The following is an 18,269-nucleotide window of genomic DNA, read 5'->3' on the forward strand; positions in this document are numbered from 1 at the left end:
AAATGTATAGGATTAGTAGAAAATGTTTTGAATATATGAATAAAACTGAAAATTTCAAAAGATTCAGCGCAGTCATATGTATTCCATAAGCATGAAATTGAATTTTTCATATAGACTATGGTCATAAATCCTTAGAATCTTGTACTTTATACATCCCAGTAGCAACAGAAAACACTGTTAATGACTGTATATTATAAAATACAGTAGCAAAAAAGGAAAAATTCAAAATATCCGAGTTAACTTCTGTTATAGGCTACATGAATTTTTGCCAAATGGGTCCAGTGTTATAAAATGAGTAAAATAACCTGGGTGTGCTGATGAGCACTTTCATGATAAGGAAAGTATTTTACTGACTACAGAAATGTTCCTTTTTTATAGGGATAGGAAGTTGCCGGAGATTACATTGTCACAATTAAAACTCACACTACTTCGAATGATGTGTTTTTTAAATGTAAATCCCTGAAATGGAAAATTTTGAGTGGTTTGATGCTACAGCTTTTTTTTTTTTTTTTTAATTTTTCTAAAAACTAATTATGGGTACATTTTGATTTCCACATTAATAGGGAAATTGTTTTTTGCTGTATTAACAGTGTGATATATACTATTTCCAGAATTTTTAGAATGTTTCTCTTACTAAGAATGAATTTATACAATGTCCTGCTGGATGATTCCATCTGCAGATATTGAAACGGAACGAACGCACCAGAGCATATTCCAGGGAGTAACTGGTTTTGATAAGGCATCTATGCGACATGCAGAAACACAGGAAAAAATTACCCTTCCAGCCAAAGAAGGTAGAAGTCGGGACCTAATTTGCTTAACCAAATCAAAAACATATAACAATATAACGGCTGCACCATATAACATTGTTAATTCTTGACTTATACTTTGAATTAAGTGCTTATGAAGTACTTTGCATTTATAATTTTAACAACTAACCAAAATGTTATAACATAATTACTTAAACATTTCTAAATCTTGCATGATTTTGCGCACAGTACTGCTTTTACAAAGTATTTTCCAAATTACCAGCTTTTATTTTTGCTGTATGAGCATTTTGTACATGCCTAATGGAAATACCAGCAAATGGAGTACATGTTAATGGGCCAGAGCAGCATGAAGCCTGCCTCCTTATAAGAAAAAAAGATAGTTGTATTTGGCCATTGTTAATCATTGTATTTCTCCATGGTGCCATTATGATGAAAATGGTTTTACACCGAAGTTATTAAATTTTGTTTACAGAGCTGCCTATTTTCAGAAGAGGAACTTAGGTGTGAAATGCTCTTTTTGCCTTTTGGGTAAGGGTATCCATTGACAAAGTATCTTTGTTTGCAAAACATTGTATATGTTGTTGGAAGTTAGTTACATAACTACCACTCCTGCCTTTGAGATGTACTACCAGGATCAAATAAACAATAGCCTCATATCTTAACATCTCAGAGCTGTCACGTATTTAATGTACTGAAGCCACTGTAAAGCCTCTCATACATCACTGCTTCATATGCTGTGGTCCATCCCAGTCATAGTGCGACTAATAGATCTTATCAGTCCACTTTATTCTATTTCTTCCATACATCTGGATAAATCAGACCTTGTAACTTCAAAGCCTTCTTCACTCGTCTTTCTGTCTCCTTGGTTTTCTCTTATCCCCATTTCTGACTCAAACATCCACCATAGCTGATCTTTCATCATTCATTCTCTCCATTTGCCCAAACCATTTCTGCACACCCTACTTGGATATCCATTAGATAGTACTTATCACATATTTTGCACTAATTCCTTACACAAGGAGGCTGCATCACACTACATATTATCCTTGGAAATTTAATTTTCATAATGGCTACCCCTTGTAGAGCCCAAGATTTGTGTGAATACTGTTTGGACTACTGTAACTTTGTAACTTGATTCATATTCATTTCCCTTATAGATCTTTCATCTTTCATACTATTTGCCATTTCCTGCATCAGCGAGGTAGTGTTAAGAAAAGAGGACTGGGCCTTTGAGGGAATATCCTCACCTGGCCCCCTTCTCTGTTCCTCCCTTTGGAAAATTAAAAAAAATGAGAGGGGGAGGATTTCCAGCCACCCGCTCCCTCCCCTTTTTGTCGCCTTCTACGACACGCAGGTAATACGTGGGAAGTATTCTTTCTCCCCTATCCCCAGGGATAGAATCCCCAGGACTCTTTTCCCTTATAGATACATTCCACTATATCCAGGAATGCTCTTCCTTTATTAAGGCCTACAATTAGACCATACTGTCTCATCTCTGAGCTCTGTCTTGTTCCCATTCTTCTGGGTACATATGCTCTCAACTTTGTCATTCCACACTCCGAGACTGTTGTCTGATTTTGGAGTTTCTCTGCAGTGTTCTGTCAAAGCAGTATCATCTGCAAACAGTAACCAGCTTCTCTCTCTCTCTCCATATCTTAGAAAAGAAAATGCTCCTAATTCTGAGATGCGTAAGTTTGCTTTCTGTGCCACCACCCTTTCCAAGAACAAATTAAAGAATCCTGCTAACATCACATCCTTGAAGCAGACCTATCTTCACTGAAAGCCACTTGCCCTCGTATCCTTTCGTAGCACCTCCACAAGGCCTATCTGTCAACCTTATTTTATACTTCATCTAGGTACATACTGTCGGTGCTACTTAAATCATTTTCACAAAATATTTCTTAATCCATGAAAACACCAGACAGACAGGTTACCTCTGCCTCGCCTGAAGACACACTACAACCCAATCGGTTGTAATTTCACCACACTTCCACACCTTACCACGTGTGCTCATCAGACTTAATTAGATTAGTATAATTCACTTATTTATTTATGTTCTCTTGTCTGTATGTAAGGGCATTATATACAATATGCTAGCTCTAAGACACCTCAACTTGTGCCATGCAAACATTAGATAGCCTGATGAACCAGTCAGTAACAGTCACCTGCATTAAAAATTAGAGTGCAGTCCCATCCCTTCCTGCAACTTTGCCATGCTTGTTTCATGCGAGGTTTTAAGTGCCTGGTCTTTCCACACCATACCGTTTGTCATGACCTAGATCCTATCTCCACAAGCCACTGTGCCTGAGACACACAGTATCTGTCATACTTTTAACACATTCAGCAGTCATTCAGAATTCTCTTTTTTCCACATCTTTACCTGACAGCAGTCACCATCTGCTCCCTTCATTGTTGCTTTCATTTTTTAACTTGTTCTCAAGCTGTTCTTTAAAAACGTTTTCTTGAAATTCATAGAATCTTTTTTTTTCCTCAAACTCCTAATCGGTCATTTCATCCTTGTACATACTATTAAGGCACCTTTCATTTTCTCTCCCATTAACAATTTAACTTTTTGTCCCGCTGCTTGGTACACCACTGTGAGCCTGAAGTCACCATTGACAAGGCTTTATCATAAGCAGATTGAAAAAGTTTCCAAGAACCCTTTAATCCCAAGTGAGCCCATCCTTCCCCACAGCCATGAAGCTGAAGTAACCCCGTGATATATGGATAGCTTTATCTGTCCAGAACCTCTTGCACAGGATTAGTAGCAGTAGAAATAAACAACCTTTTCTCCCTCCCCTACCCTGTGACACACTTCCATGGTTCCATTCACCACCAAGTCCACTCCCAGATAACTAAAACACTTCACTTCCTCCAGTTTTTCTCCATTCAAACTTGCATCCCAACTAATGTGTCCCTCAACCCTGCTGAACCTAATAACCTTACTTTTATTCACATTTACTCTCAACTTTCTCCTTTTTCACACTCTTCTATACTCTGTCACCAACTTCTGCAGTTTCGTACTCGAATCGACCACCAGCGCTGTATCATCAGCAAATAACAACTGACTGGCTTCCTAGGCCCTCTCATCCCCCAACAAACTGCATACTCTCCCCTCTCTCCAAAACTCTTGCACTTACCTCCCAAACCACCCCATCCATGAACAAATTGAACAACCATGGGGACGTCAGACACCCCTGCTTCAGACCAACCTTCACTAAGAACCACTCGCTCTCCTTTCTTTGAGCTCGTACACATGTTATACATCCTTGGTAAAAAAAACTTTTCACTGCTTTTAGCAGCTTGCCTCCCACACCATATACTCTTAAGACCTTCCACAAAGCATCTCATCAGCCCTATCATATGCCTTCTCCAGACCCATAAATGATACATTCAAATCCATCTGAATTTCTAAGTATTTCTTGTACATTCTTCAAACACCTGATCCACACATCCTCTTCCACTTTGAAACCACACTGCTCCTCCCCAATATGACACTCTGTACATAATTTCACCTGCTTAGTCAATATCCTCCCATCCAATTTACCAGGAATACTCAACAAACTTGTGCCTCTGTAGTTTGAACACTCACCTTCATTCCCTTCGCCTTTGTACTATGGCACTATGCATGCATTCCACCAATCCTCAGGCACTTCACCTTGATTCAAACATTTATTGAATATCCCTACCAACCAATCAACAACACAGTCACCCCCTTTCTTAATAAATATATACGTGTGTGTGTATTTTTTGCTGTTTCTCGCATCAGCATTGTAGCACCAGGAAAAAACTCATTCACTGGTGTCTATTTCTTAGCTGTCATTTGCAATACACTGAAACCACAGCCCTATCCACAACCAGGCCCCACAGACTTTAGCATGGTTCCCCTGGCCATTTCATACACCCTATTTAAGTCCATTGACAGTACATTGATGTACTGTATACCATGTTTTAATTTCCTCAGTCACATGCACTCCTTTCACCCTCCTGCATGTTCAAGCCCCAGTCACTCAAAATCTTTTTCAACTTCATCCTTCCATCTATATTTGGTCTTCACCTTCTTGTCTCCTCCTTCTGTTGTGTATATCCTTTTACTCCCACTCTTTCCATATGTATGAACTATTTGTTTTTCTGTCTGTCTGTGTTTATCTATTACCTATTTATCTAACTCCTGTTTGCTTTGGGAACTCCTTCAAGGGGGTTGCTACAGCAAAAGTCTCCATAACAGGTGACTAGAGAAATTCCAAAGTTGGTATGATACATTGTGATAAAGTACAACCAGAGTAGATCAAAAGTAATGAGGAGGGGATACTGAAAGAAGGCTTCAGTATGAATATCATCAAGCTGAAAATAGGCTGCTGGAATCCATTTTTGAGAGGGACTTTGGAATTATCTTTAACCTATTGCTGCATCAGAATAGAAAATGAGACAAAATGTTTGTTGGCAGATGATAGAATTGCATTCAAGAAAATGGATAAGGAAATATACAGCAAGCTGTTCATATCCAACATTTTACCAGAACTTTGATATTATTCACTTAGCCCTTGCATTTAAAGAAGCACAGAGAACTGTAAAGAAGTTACAGAGGAAGGCAACAAAGATGGTACTGGAAACATGGAAGTTGTTACAAGGAAAAGAGAAGAGTAAGAGGTAACCTTATTTTTGTTTCTTTAACCAACTCATGATATTGTGAATAAATCTTCAAAAAATTGAAAAGATTAAACAACTTGAGTCCATGATATGAAAATGAGTAAACTTGGTAGAAAGGTTCTAAAGTACTTTTATAGGTTAAGAAAAATATGCAAATGGAATACACTGCAGTAAAAGAGTGCAAAAATAAATGGCAAACAAGTTGAAAAGTGGAATGGTGGTAGAAATTTTTTTATATAGTTCCCCTTAAGTGTAGAACTCCCTCACCTTGATTACAAACAGATTACACATTTTTATTAATGGTAATTCATCAGATTATACTTTATGAAAGGGTTGCTAAGGCAATAGAATTGTATACTAGTTAAATTTATATTCTCTGATGCATAGAGAGATCTCTTGTATACACATTTGTCACAAGAGTATGAAGACTATCTCTGAGTTTAAGTCCTCTGATCTTTGGTACAGTGCAGATATTTGTTTTTGATTTGTTTGCACATGTTTATTGCTATTTTCAAGGATTAGATAGTTAATAAACTTTCAGAGATCAGTACATAGATTTAAACCCAAAGGTTTGTCAGCAAAATGTGGGTTCAGATCCATGTATTTATTCCACAGTTGTTCTCTCTAAATCTAATTATTCTGTAGCATCTCTTAAGATTTATAGGATTTGAGGGACAAACACAGCTGTGTATTAGATTTATCTAGTGGCTTTGATCGATTGTTTCATGCCATATTTGGAGCTCCTTATGGTTCTCTATAAGACTCATCATTAAAGGACAAAACATCAAATTTGTCATTCGTAAGAAAATGGTTCCTAGCCTCACTGTCCAGGTAGCAACTCGCACTTGCATGTTTTAGGATTTTCAATCTACTACATGTATAGAGTAGTCATTTCTTTTGCAATACATGTCTCATTTAGAGTTGTAGTTTTTTTTTTTTTTTTTTTTTTCCGGGTCCATTGAATTGAAAGGGATGATGCCTTCGATTTTTCCACTTTTTTCTTTTATTGTGGGACTGCAGATATCGAGACAGAGAAGACACACCAGAGCATATTCCAGGGAGTAACAGAATTTGACAAGTCCCAGATGCGACATGCTGAGACTGATGAAAAAGTTGCCCTACCTGCCAAAGAAGGTAGTAGTTGCATGGGTAGTGCCAGTGCCATCTGTCAGGCAGTAGTGGAGTATGGTTTAGAGCTTAGACAAACTTGATACATGCTAAACTATTTGACGCTCTTGGAGACTGAATTCCAAAATGTTCGCAATCATTTTTCCTTTACGGTAATTTCTCGGAGGTTTACTGGGCACAAATACATCGGTGATATAGTTCACATGCTCTAAGGATAGTGAAATTGTGTCAGTCTTAGATCATGATACACAATCTTCAAATGAGGCAACCTTAGGGCTGAGCAATCGCTGTATTTTAGAATGTTTGGGACTTTTGGTATTGATAGTGCCGAGGGGACATGAAAGGAGATTGAATAAATTATGACCTGTGGAGTTTCCTTTTCTCAACATGTGTTTATTAAAGCTTTTAACATTGTGATTATTTTACATGGCAGAGATTTAGATGATCCCAGTTCAAAAATGAACATCCAAGCTAATATAGCAATAGATGCATTAACTGAAGTACTCTTGGAGGCATTAGGCCCGTTTTGATATGATTGTGAATGTCATCATACTGCAAAATGAGTGATGCATCATGAGTGGCAGGTCTTTTATTCTGTCCACAGAGTTTGTTTGGATATGCTTACAGGCTCGTTTAAACTGCTTAGGAGCATCATGACGGGGTTGGGGTGTCTGTACTCGAGCATGGACAAGGTTTTCAGCAGTTATTGCAGTGTTACTTACATTATGATAGGGTTTCTCTGATGTAAGCCAAAGTAGTAGAAGGTGCTTAGTTTGTTCCTGGGATATCATCATTTTTTAGTACCTTTATATATTTCAAGTGCCGAAGGTATCTCCAGCTACTGTAGTACCATTGCTAGTCCCAGATTTTGGAATGCCGGATATGATGAATTGTCATGCCATACTAGTTTCTAGTTTTAATTAATCATAAATTTTCCTCATTGTAGCACTTGAACAGTATATTTGTATGAAATTGATACCATACATTATGATTGGAGTTGTCATTTATGTGTCATTCTATTCGGGTACGTGTCTCCTTGTTACTCTCCTGTAGCAAGATGATGTGTTTAGAAATGACAGCCACTTTACAAGATTTCAGATATGTGATTGATTTCATCTGCCTATACTATGAAAATTTTATTCAGTGAAATATTGTACAAGGTTTTTCTATTTCAAATAATGTTCTGGAATTCAGTTTGTGGTGAATTTTTTAGACTGGTAGGCTGGGCATAAAACTGATTTTACTTGCCAGAAAGATGTATATTTGAACAGTCACTCGCTCGTTTTAGGGAAGTTAATGTGTAGTTGTATTCTAATTGTCACTGGTAATCCACGTAGATAACATATATCTCTTGAAATATTTTTCAAGTATTGTATAACAAATGTGTTGAAGGAGTTTGTTGCATCTACATTGCCATAGCCTGGATGAAGATTTTATTGCATATAAAATTATTGATACCCAAAAATTAGACTGCCTTAATTTTTGGGTTATCAGTCACAGTAAAAGTAATAAATATTTTACATTGAGTTTAAGGTGATGCATGAAGAATCTCCCTCAAATACATTAATAGTAGTTGGAATATGTTAAATTTTGTATGCTGGTTTAGAAACTGAACTAGTAGTACACTGTTTACTTAAAATGATTTTTCAGTAGTATATTAAATATACTAGATTATCTAAGTAGAGGACAAGTTAACTCGTCTTGTAATCTGTATTTTATTCAACTTCAGGAGCCTTCTTACATGACTTTGCAGCTTTAATTCTCCATTACATTTGTTAGTAATGAAATGATACTTTAGAATGAAGAATTTCTCGGTGAGTTTGTACTTTTGCCCATTGATGATGTTAATGCAGTCTCTCTTTAGCAAGCTGGTATAAAAAAAAAGCGAGGGGCATTACCAGAGTCTGCCTGCTTGTGGTGACATTGCAAGTGAAATATCACCTTTAGCATGGTTTTATCATTGGAGTACAATGTTGTCAAAGAATTTCTGAAGGGAGCTCGTTTGTCCTCTTGTTTGGTCGAGGTAGTGGGACACCCATCCCAGGGTTTGAATTTGACCTGTTGTGTATGTACGTTTTTCTCGTTATTTTATTGTAAGTAACGTCCATCTTAGCCCTACCAATTTGAGATCACAAAGACCTCAGGACTCCTTGTTCTGGGGCCCCAACAGAATATTAAAGGCTGTACTATAACTATTAGCAGGGAAAGGATAGACTCATTTTGAGTAGAGTTTCTTGACATTGTACTCCGATGATAAAACCTTGCCAAAGGTTAGCATAACCATTTTAAAGGTTTTCTACTTTGTTTGTAGAAGTCATTCAAATTGAAAACTTTAAGATTATTTGAATTAGAAATATCAGGTTGAAAGTATGATGGAAGTAATGCAATTCTTTCATTTGCAAATATAAACTAGTGTAAGGGAATATTTTGGCTAAAGGATGAGATCACCCTTTTCATATGTTTAGATATTCCTTAATAGTTTTAAGAGTTGTAATTTTGATTTTGATAATTGAATTACAGCTTTGAATTTAGCTATCTATGTATGCAGGAAAATTTCAGCTTTAGGATGAACAGTTTTTAAATTGTCTGACTTGAAATGTCTTTCAAGAAAGTTAGGTAATTAGCCTCTTATGAAATAAGTATTTATGATTATAGTGACCCTCAATTCGCCATTCTTTATCTCCCCCTTTCCTAGCTATGACACTTTGTTAATACCAAGGAATAGGAATGTAAGATTTGATTATTGAATTTATGCTTTGCATAACTAAATACATATTTCGTACTGAACATCTTTCCTTGTGCTGTCATCCAGATATTGAAACTGAAAAAGCACACCAAAGGCTTTTCCAAAGAATCTCTTCTTTTGATAAATCCACCATGCGGCAGGTGTCTACAGAGGAAAAAGTTGTTCTACCGTCACCAACAGGTGATGCTCTTAATTTAATTTCATGAGCATTTGGCAGTGTCCTACCATAATAAGTTTGCTTTGACAAATTCTTTTGATTTGTTCTTGATAATAGAATTATTATTAACCGCAAAGTTCCCTTTATTAACAATGACTTATCCTGGGCTTCATTAATAATGCCTTGTTACATTTTTTGTGAGCTGATAATTTTTTGAATTGATTTTCAAACATGAAACGGGTGTATTTGATGTGCTCAAATATTTTTACGTAAGTATGGGTGGTGTAAATAATTGCTCTGCTGTGGAACAGTCCTGCATAAATCTGTGATGACTTACTGAGCTTACTTAATTATTGGCTGGTTATAAAAAGACTATGTTGATGAACACTACCTGTGTGATGTTTCAGATGTGCTATTTTTAATTTTAGTTTTATGGGTTTATAGCTGTTATTGAATTTGCATTAACTTGTTTTACAAGTTTGTGTGGCATGGCATTCCATGTTTGTCTTCAGATATTTTGGGGCATGAAAATGGGTGTTAAGAAGAAAAAGAAGGTTGAACTCCTAGGAATTGAATATTGATATATGGTACTGCTTAACAGTAGAATGTAATACATACTTATGAGCTATATTACGGTTGTATATTGTCTTGAGGAATTTCCGGAAATCATCAAATGCATTGAAATGCTTGTTTTTAATGAAATGCACTACTTGGCAGATATTCAGACTGAGCGTGCCCATCAGAGTATCTTTCAGCGCTTGGTTTCCTTCGACAAAAGTGAGATGAGACATACAGAAACAGAGGAGCGAAATGTTTTACCCTCTCAAGCAGGTGGAGGAGCATGAATGTGTGAATAACAAGTATAGTCTCAAATTTATGCTTGAGTGTTTACACATTTTTGAACCTAATCTTTTGATGGTTTCAAGTGGCAAGAAAAAAGTTTCATACCTTGCGTGTTTGTAATACTGTAGGTGCATTTACAGTTTGTGCCTTGTAACATTGTTTTACTGTGTTTTACTGTAACATAAGGATGGCAGTTTCTATCCTCTAAACCTAATCATGGCAGTAAATCATTTTCCAAATGATATGCTGGAAATTGTATGTGAAATTACGTGACTAATAGAATGTCCTAAAACGTAGTTATAAGTGACCGTTGTGTGCATTAATATGTACAATAGAATTGAAAGTGTGCCGTAGAAAAATAGCAAAACCCTAACTCCGATGAGAAATGGCATTTTTACTAAGCCTAAGGTAATTTTACTGGAAAATCAGTGCAGAGGTATGAGTGATTTAACATAGAAATCATTTTTAATGTTTGGAAGATTGAGAATCAAAACATTTAAAGCACTTCAGTGACATTGTTCAAAAGTTTTCACAATAGACAATAAAAATATCAAATCGTTTCCAGATATTATTGCTGAGAAGGGTCACCAGGCTCTCCGTCAGGGTATTGAAGAATTTGATGCTGGAAACCTGAAAAAGACGGAAACCCAGGAAAAGAATCCACTCCCCACCAAGGAAGGTAAGCAGACTAATCAAATTTTGTTCTTAAAGTACTTCCAGTACTGGTATCTCTTGATTTACACAGTAATTACCTTCCTGAAAATGGTTGAGCTAATCAAAAGTGTGTGAACTGCCATAAATATTGGAGATTAGAGGGTTTTCTTCTTGATCTTCCGTCTCAGACTAAAGATTAGAATCATTTGAGAGTTCTTCCTTGTGATATTTTAGCAACTCTTCCAAATCACCCTCCTTATCCTCATCAAAGCAAAGTTTTTCAACATTTTCACACTATGTGCACACATTCTTGGTGCTTTGGTGTATACATCAAAATGCCAGAATCCATAAACTAAAGGACAAAGCTTCTACCACACTCCTTTCATACAAACACTGGTGATTTCCTTTGTCCTAACAGTTGATCATGATGGCATCCCTTATAGTGAAAGACTTTCGGAATTCCTTCATAGTCATCTGGTTATTCTCTTAGTTTTCTTGTGATTTGCAAATGTTCTCCACAAATAGTAGGCCTGAAAATAGATAAGTAGAGATTATGCTCTGGTCCATTGGCTGGATTGGAGATAAAGTGTTGAGCAGAAGAGACGACTTTGATGTTCTCAGTGATGGCCTAAATTGAAGGTGGATGGCCATGGGCAGAATTGATATGGAGATCTTGAGACTTTTATTTTCCTTCAAGGGTACTCCTTCATATCTACACACACAGCCATATATGTATATATATATATATATATATTATTTTTTTATACTTTGTCGCTGTCTCCGTGTTAGCAAGGTAGCGCAAGGAAACATACGAAAGAATGGCCCAACCCACCTACATACACATGTATATACATACACGTCCGCACACACACAGACATACCTATACATCTCAACGTATACATATATGTATATCTTTTCTTTTCTTTCTTTTAAACTATTCGCCATTTCCCGCGTTAGCGAGGTAGCGTTAAGAACAGAGGACTGGGCCTTTTTTGGAATATCCTCACCTGGCCCCCTCTGTTCCTTCTTTTGGAGAAAAAAAAGAAAAAAAAAGAGGGGAGGATTTCCAGCCCCCCGCTCCCTCCCCTTTTAGTCGCCTTCTACGACACGCAGGGAATACGTGGGAAGTATTCTTAATCCCCTATCCCCAGGAATATTTTTGTTTTTTTTGTTTTTTTATCGCTGTCTCCCGCGTTTGCGAGGTAGCGCAAGGAAACAGACGAAAGAAATGGCCCAACCCACCCCCATACACATGTATATACACCCATGTCCACACACGCAAATATACATGCCTATACATCTCAATGTACACATATATATACACACACAGACACATACACACATACCCATGCACACAATTCACAGTCTGCCTTTATTCATTCCCATCGCCACCTCGCCACACATGGAATACCATCCCCCTCCCCCCTCATGTGTGCGGGGTAGCGCTAGGAAAAGACAACAAAGGCCTCATTCGTTCACACTCGGTCTCCAGCTGTCATGCAATAATGCCTGAAACCACAGCTCCCCTTCCACATCCAGGCCCCACACAGCTTTCCATGGTTTACCCCAGACGCTTCACATGCCCTGAGTCAATCCACTGACAGCACGTCAACCCCGGTATACCACATCGATCCAATTCACTCTATTCCTTGCCCGCCTTTCACCCTCTTGCATGTTCAGGCCCCGATCACTCAAAATCTTTTTCACTCCATCTTTCCACCTCCAATTTGGTCTCCCACTTCTCCTCGTGCCCTCCACCTCTGACACATATATCTTCTTTGTCCATCTTTCCTCACTTATTCTCTCCATGTGAACAAACCATTTCAAAATACCCTCTTTTGCTCTCTCAACCACACTCTTTTTATCACCACACATCTCTCTTACCCTTTCATTATTTACTCGATCAAACCACCTCACACCACATATTGTCCTCAAACATCTCATTTCCCGCACATCCACCCTCCTGCGCACGCCTCTATCTATAGCCCATGCCTTGCAACCATATAGCAATGTTGGAACCACTGTTCCTTCAAATATACCCATTTTTGCTTTCCAAGATAACGTTCTCGACTTCCACACATTTTTCAATGCTCCCAGAGCTTTCGCCCCCTTTCCCTCACCCTATAATTCACTTCCGCTGCCAAATCCACTCCCAGATATATAGGAAACACTTCACTTCCTTCACTTTTTCTCCATTCAAACTTACCTCCCAATTGACTTATCCCTCAACCCTACTGTACCTAATAACCTTGCTCTTATTTCATTTACTCTCGACTTTCTTTCACACACTTTACCAAACTCGGTCACCAGCTTCTGCAAAGTGAGAGGGTTAGGGAGAATGACTTGGTAAACAGAGAAGAGGTAGTGAAAGCTTTGAGGAAGATGAAAGCCGGCAAGGTGGCAGGTTTGGATGGTATTGCAGTCGAATTTATTAAAAAAGGGGGTGACTGTGTTGTTGACTGGTTGTTGAGGATATTCAGTGTATGTATGACTCATGGTGAAGTGCTTAAGGATTGGTGGAATGCATGCATAGTGCCATTGTACAAAGGCAAAGGCGATAAAGGTGTGTTCAGATTACAGAGGTATAAGTTTGTTTTAGATATCTGGGAGTGGATCTGGCAGCGGATGGAACCATGGAAGCGGAAGTGGATCATAGGGTGGGGGAGGGGGCGAAAATCCTGGGGGCCTTGAAGAATGTGTGGAAGTAGAGAACATTATCTCGGAAAGCAAAAATGGGTATGTTTGAAGGAATAGTGGTTCCAACAATGTTGTATGGTTGCGAGGCGTGGGCTATGGATAGAGTTGTGCGCAGGAGGATGGATGTGCTGGAAATGAGATGTTTGAGGACAATGTGTGGTGTGAGGTGGTTTGATCGAGTGAGTAACATAAGGGTAAGAGAGATGTGTGGAAATAAAAAGAGCGTGGTTGAGAGAGCAGAAGAGGGTGTTTTGAAGTGGTTTGGGCACATGGAGAGGATGAGTGAGGAAAGATTGACCAAGAGGATATATGTGTCGGAGGTGGAGGGAACAAGAAGAGGGAGACCAAATTGGAGGTGGAAAGATGGAGTGAAAAAGATTTTGTGTGATCGGGGCCTGAACATGCAGGAGGGTGAAAGGAGGGCAAGGAATAGAGTGAATTGGAGCGATGTGGTATACCGGGGTTGACGTGCTGTCAGTGGATTGAATCAAGGCATGTGAAGCGTCTGGGGTAAACCATGGAAAGCTGTGTAGGTATGTATATTTGCGTGTGTGGACGTATGTATATACATGTGTATGGGGGGGGTTGGGCCATTTCTTTCGTCTGTTTCCTTGCGCTACCTCGCAAACGCGGGAGACAGCGACAAAGTATAATAATAAATAAAATAAAAAGTTTGTTGAGTATTCCTGGGAAATTATATGGGAGGGTATACATTGAGAGGGTGAAGGCATGTACAGAGCCTCAGATTGGGGAAGAGCAGAGTGGTTTTCTCCACCTCAATTTTGCCTGGTACCAAGGCATTTTCAGAAAATTAAGTGTTCACAGTTTACGTGTAGGAATTCTGTTATTCAAAAATAACTTTTTTTTTTCCAGTGATCGAGCAGGAGAAGCAAGCCTAATAAGGAGTGCGACACCAGTGGTATATGTTGCGCGTCCAAGTGATATCCTTCTCCCTGCTCTCCTTAGAACTTCCTTGGGAGTTCTACAAGCCAAAATGTTTTGTACTTTGATAATCTAAGTATATAGGTAAAAAATGATTTTGTAACCTGATATATGCTATTCTTTGAGTCATTATTTTTGCTTTAATATAAGATCAAGGTGCTGATTGATAGCAAGGCGTTGGCAAGAAAATTTCATGGAATAATTGGATGATGGAATTATATTTTATTGCTTTTGCACTCCCCCAGTTATTTGTCAGCAATGCTAGTGGACCAAAATTTCACCTTGCTTTCGTCTTGTATTTAGAAGGTATAGGTCTCCCATACAGGTAATGGATAACTGCCAAAAGGTACAAGAGTTTTTATCATTTTTGAGGAAAGTATTATTTGATTAAGTTATTTAGCATTTGTTAGTAATTACGTATTTAAAACTTAGATTTCCTTGTTTTCAAAATTTTTGCTTTTTGGGGCATCCAAATAAATGTGATTTTGGGAGTCAATAAAATGCTTTTGTATGTCATTGTTTATTTCATCCATTGTTTATACAAGTACACTAGAATTTTTTTAAAGTTCTTAATTTCCTTATTACATTTACTTTGGTGTTGATTTGAATGTGTTGGTATATATATATATAGTCACATAGCTTCATATAACTGTAAGTTATCAGAATCTCCTGAATGATTGTGATGCTTATCCTCTAAAGATATGAAAGGTAATAGTATGAAATAAAATGTATACATAAATGTGGTCTTACCTGAACTCGTCACCCTAAGTTCACGAAACCCTGTTCATTTTTAGGCAACAGAAGTTGTGGTCCCCTGAACTTTTCATATTAATAGTAAACGGTTATATTGATATAAAGTGTGGTGTGGTAGTAGAATAATGCCTAGTTGAAAGGAAATTTTCCCGACAGGTATGGATGATAAGTACATTGTAGCAGTAGAAGAAACTTCAGTACTTTTACTGTGATACAGTATTCTAGATTCATTATTACACAAGAGGAAACCCTGTATGCTAAGTGGTTTGGTACATAAGAAGCATAAATATTCTTAACACTCTAATTATTTCATGCTAATATAGTGGGTCACCCCTTCCAATCTCTCTCTGGGTGAATGTATAAGGCATGAAAGCCACATATCCTTACTTTTATTCTCTAACTCCTTGCTTTCATTTACTTGTAAACTCACACTATTTCATACTTGTCTTCCACCAGAACAGTGTCTTTTGCAAACAGCAACTGACTTTGCTCCCACACACATTACACCAAGCATCCTTTGGACCTGCCTTTTTCCCTAAGACATTTGGATATCCTTGCCTTGCCACCCTGTCCATTAGCATTAGCACTTTAAACATAAATTGTGACATCATGCATTCTTATGCACACTTGCTTTCACCTGGAACCACTCTCCCTCCTCCATCTTGTTCCTCCCTTTTCACATGCAAGCCTTGCTTTCTCATTTAATGAAAACTTTTTACCCATGCTGTATATTTACAGCACTTTTTCAATCAACTTGATCATTTACTTTCTCCTGATTTTTATCTGCCACATGCAGATTCTTTCAAGTATTTCTTGCACATTCTTCAAATCAAATACATATTCCATATTGCTCCTTAATTTGATGCCCTGTGCTATTATCATCCACTTTATCACCACTCTTCCATGCAACTTAACAGGTTTACTCAACAACTTGTACCCATGTAATTAAGTCACTTTCTTTTCTCTTTCCTTTATATAATGGCACATTATTTTTTTTAGCCGAAGTGACATAGGCAGCAGAGGCCATCAGTTGGGGATGAGAGGCCTGGGAAGTGAGTCAGTTGTTGTTCACTGATGATACAGCTCTGTTGGCTGATTTGAGTGAGAAACTGCTTAAGTTGGTGACTGAGTTTGGAAAAGTGTGTGAAGGAGAAAGTTGAGAGTGAATGCGAACAAGTGCAAGGTTATTAGGTTCAGCAGGGTTGAGGGACAAGTTAATTGGGATGTAACATTGAATGGAGAAAAACTGGAGGAGTAAAGTGTTCTAGATATCTGGGAGGGGACTTAGCAGCATTTGGAACCATGGAAACGGAAGTGTCACAGGGTGAGGGAGGGGGTGAAGGTTCTGGGAGGGATGAAGAATGAGTGGAAGAAAATGTTATCTTGGAGAGCAAAAATGTGTGTGTTTGGAGGAATAGTGGTTCCAGCAATATTATATGGTTGCGTGGCATGTGCTATGGATGGGTTGTATGGAGGAGGGTGGATGTGTTGGAAATGAAATGTTTGAGGACAATATGTGTGTAAGGTGGCTTGATCGAGTAAGTAATGAAAGTATAAGAAATGTGTGGAAATAAAAAGGTGTGTGGTTGAGAGAGCACAAGAGGGTGTGTTAAAATGGTTTGGACATATGGAAAGATTGACAGAATATATGTGCCAGTGGTGGAGGGAACAAGAAGTGGGAGACCAAATTGGAGGTGGAAGGATGGAGTGGAAAAGATTTTGAGCGATTGGGGGCCTGAATATACTTGAGGGTAAGAGGCGTACAAGGAAAAGAGTGAATTAGAACTACTTGGTATACTGAGATCAACGTGCTGTCAGTGGACTGAACCAGGGCATGTGAAATGTGTGGGTTAAACCATGGAAAGGTCCTTATCCACATATACATTTATATAGTATACATAAGCACCCTAGCCTGAGCCAGGTACCCATTTTATCAACTAACCCTTGGGGTCGTATGAACAGTTGGGGTGACCATGGAACAGCTGCCTCAACCAGGATTCGAACAAATGAACTCAACCCTGGGTAGCCCATGAATATGTCATGGTTAGGAACACTAACTGCTATACAACATACTAAATATTTTTCATTCTCCCTTAGCTTTGTTGAGACTTGATTGAGCTATCAGACCTTGCTTCTTTATCCTTGTTGAATTCTCTCATTTTCTGTATGTAATGCTGATACACCCCTTTACCACAGTCAATTTCATTTCCTCGGCCAGTCATAATGTCTCAAACACTCATACGCATCTTATGTGTGTGATGCACTTCACCCACATGCATAAGAAAAGCTTCCTTTAATTCTTTCTGTTCCACGCTTTATGACTTAGTTTTCTCAGTTCTTACCTTGAATTTCTGTTTGTGTCTATGTTTACAAGACTTTCTGAGCTTACTCGCTTTCACCATCACACCTATGTTAACAAACTTTCTAAAGCCACTGCAGATGTCACACTCCTTCACTAGAAGTGATTGGGCAACCCTCTAGCTGCCCCTTCAAGTGCATTTACATCCAGCAGTTTCTACTTGTAACCTGTAGCACACTACAGTAATGACCAATTCATTCCCTGCACATCCATCTATGCATGCTTACCTATGAACCTTCCCTCTTGTCATTTGAAAGCCACAGGTCTATAAGCTACAATTTTTTACGCTGGGTACCCTATACTTCCTAATTATACCATCAACTGCAACATTATCCACTTTCATTCAAATCTCCCATAAATTTCAATCGTGTACAAAAAAAAACAGCTAATGCACTCAATTTAAAACCAAAATGCCATATTCACTTGCTACCGGTGCAAAAGTACTGCCAATTAACCATTACTGGTAATCCATTTTTGTTTTCGAGTACATTGGTTTGGAACTCTATTCCTTGCATTTTTTTAACACATTTCCACAAATCTTAAGATTTTTGTATTACGGTAGTATTCCTT

At 38.1% G+C, this 18,269-nt stretch overlaps 1 protein-coding gene across 18 annotated transcripts in view; it reads left to right on the top strand.

Annotated features, from left to right (window-relative positions):
- cib (thymosin beta cib) overlaps positions 1-15,098 on the top strand; it is a 271,621-nt gene extending 256,523 nt beyond the window's left edge. For 8 of the 18 annotated variants that reach the window (XM_071666911.1, XM_071666918.1, XM_071666919.1 and 5 more), the window contains 6 exons: positions 681-794; positions 6,441-6,554; positions 9,361-9,474; positions 10,169-10,282; positions 10,860-10,973; positions 14,519-15,098. In XM_071666911.1, coding sequence (XP_071523012.1) covers positions 681-794; positions 6,441-6,554; positions 9,361-9,474; positions 10,169-10,282; positions 10,860-10,973; positions 14,519-14,544 — 596 coding nt within the window. In that variant the 3' untranslated portion in view covers positions 14,545-15,098. The remainder of the gene's footprint in view (positions 1-680; positions 795-6,440; positions 6,555-9,360; positions 9,475-10,168; positions 10,283-10,859; positions 10,974-14,518) is intronic. The other 10 variants (XM_071666927.1, XM_071666914.1, XM_071666924.1 and 7 more) reach the window with 6 other exon arrangements.
- The last annotated feature ends 3,171 nt before the right edge of the window (positions 15,099-18,269 follow it).

This window comes from Panulirus ornatus, chromosome 11 (assembly GCF_036320965.1).
Source record: "Panulirus ornatus isolate Po-2019 chromosome 11, ASM3632096v1, whole genome shotgun sequence".
Taxonomy (NCBI): Eukaryota; Metazoa; Arthropoda; class Malacostraca; order Decapoda; family Palinuridae; genus Panulirus; species Panulirus ornatus.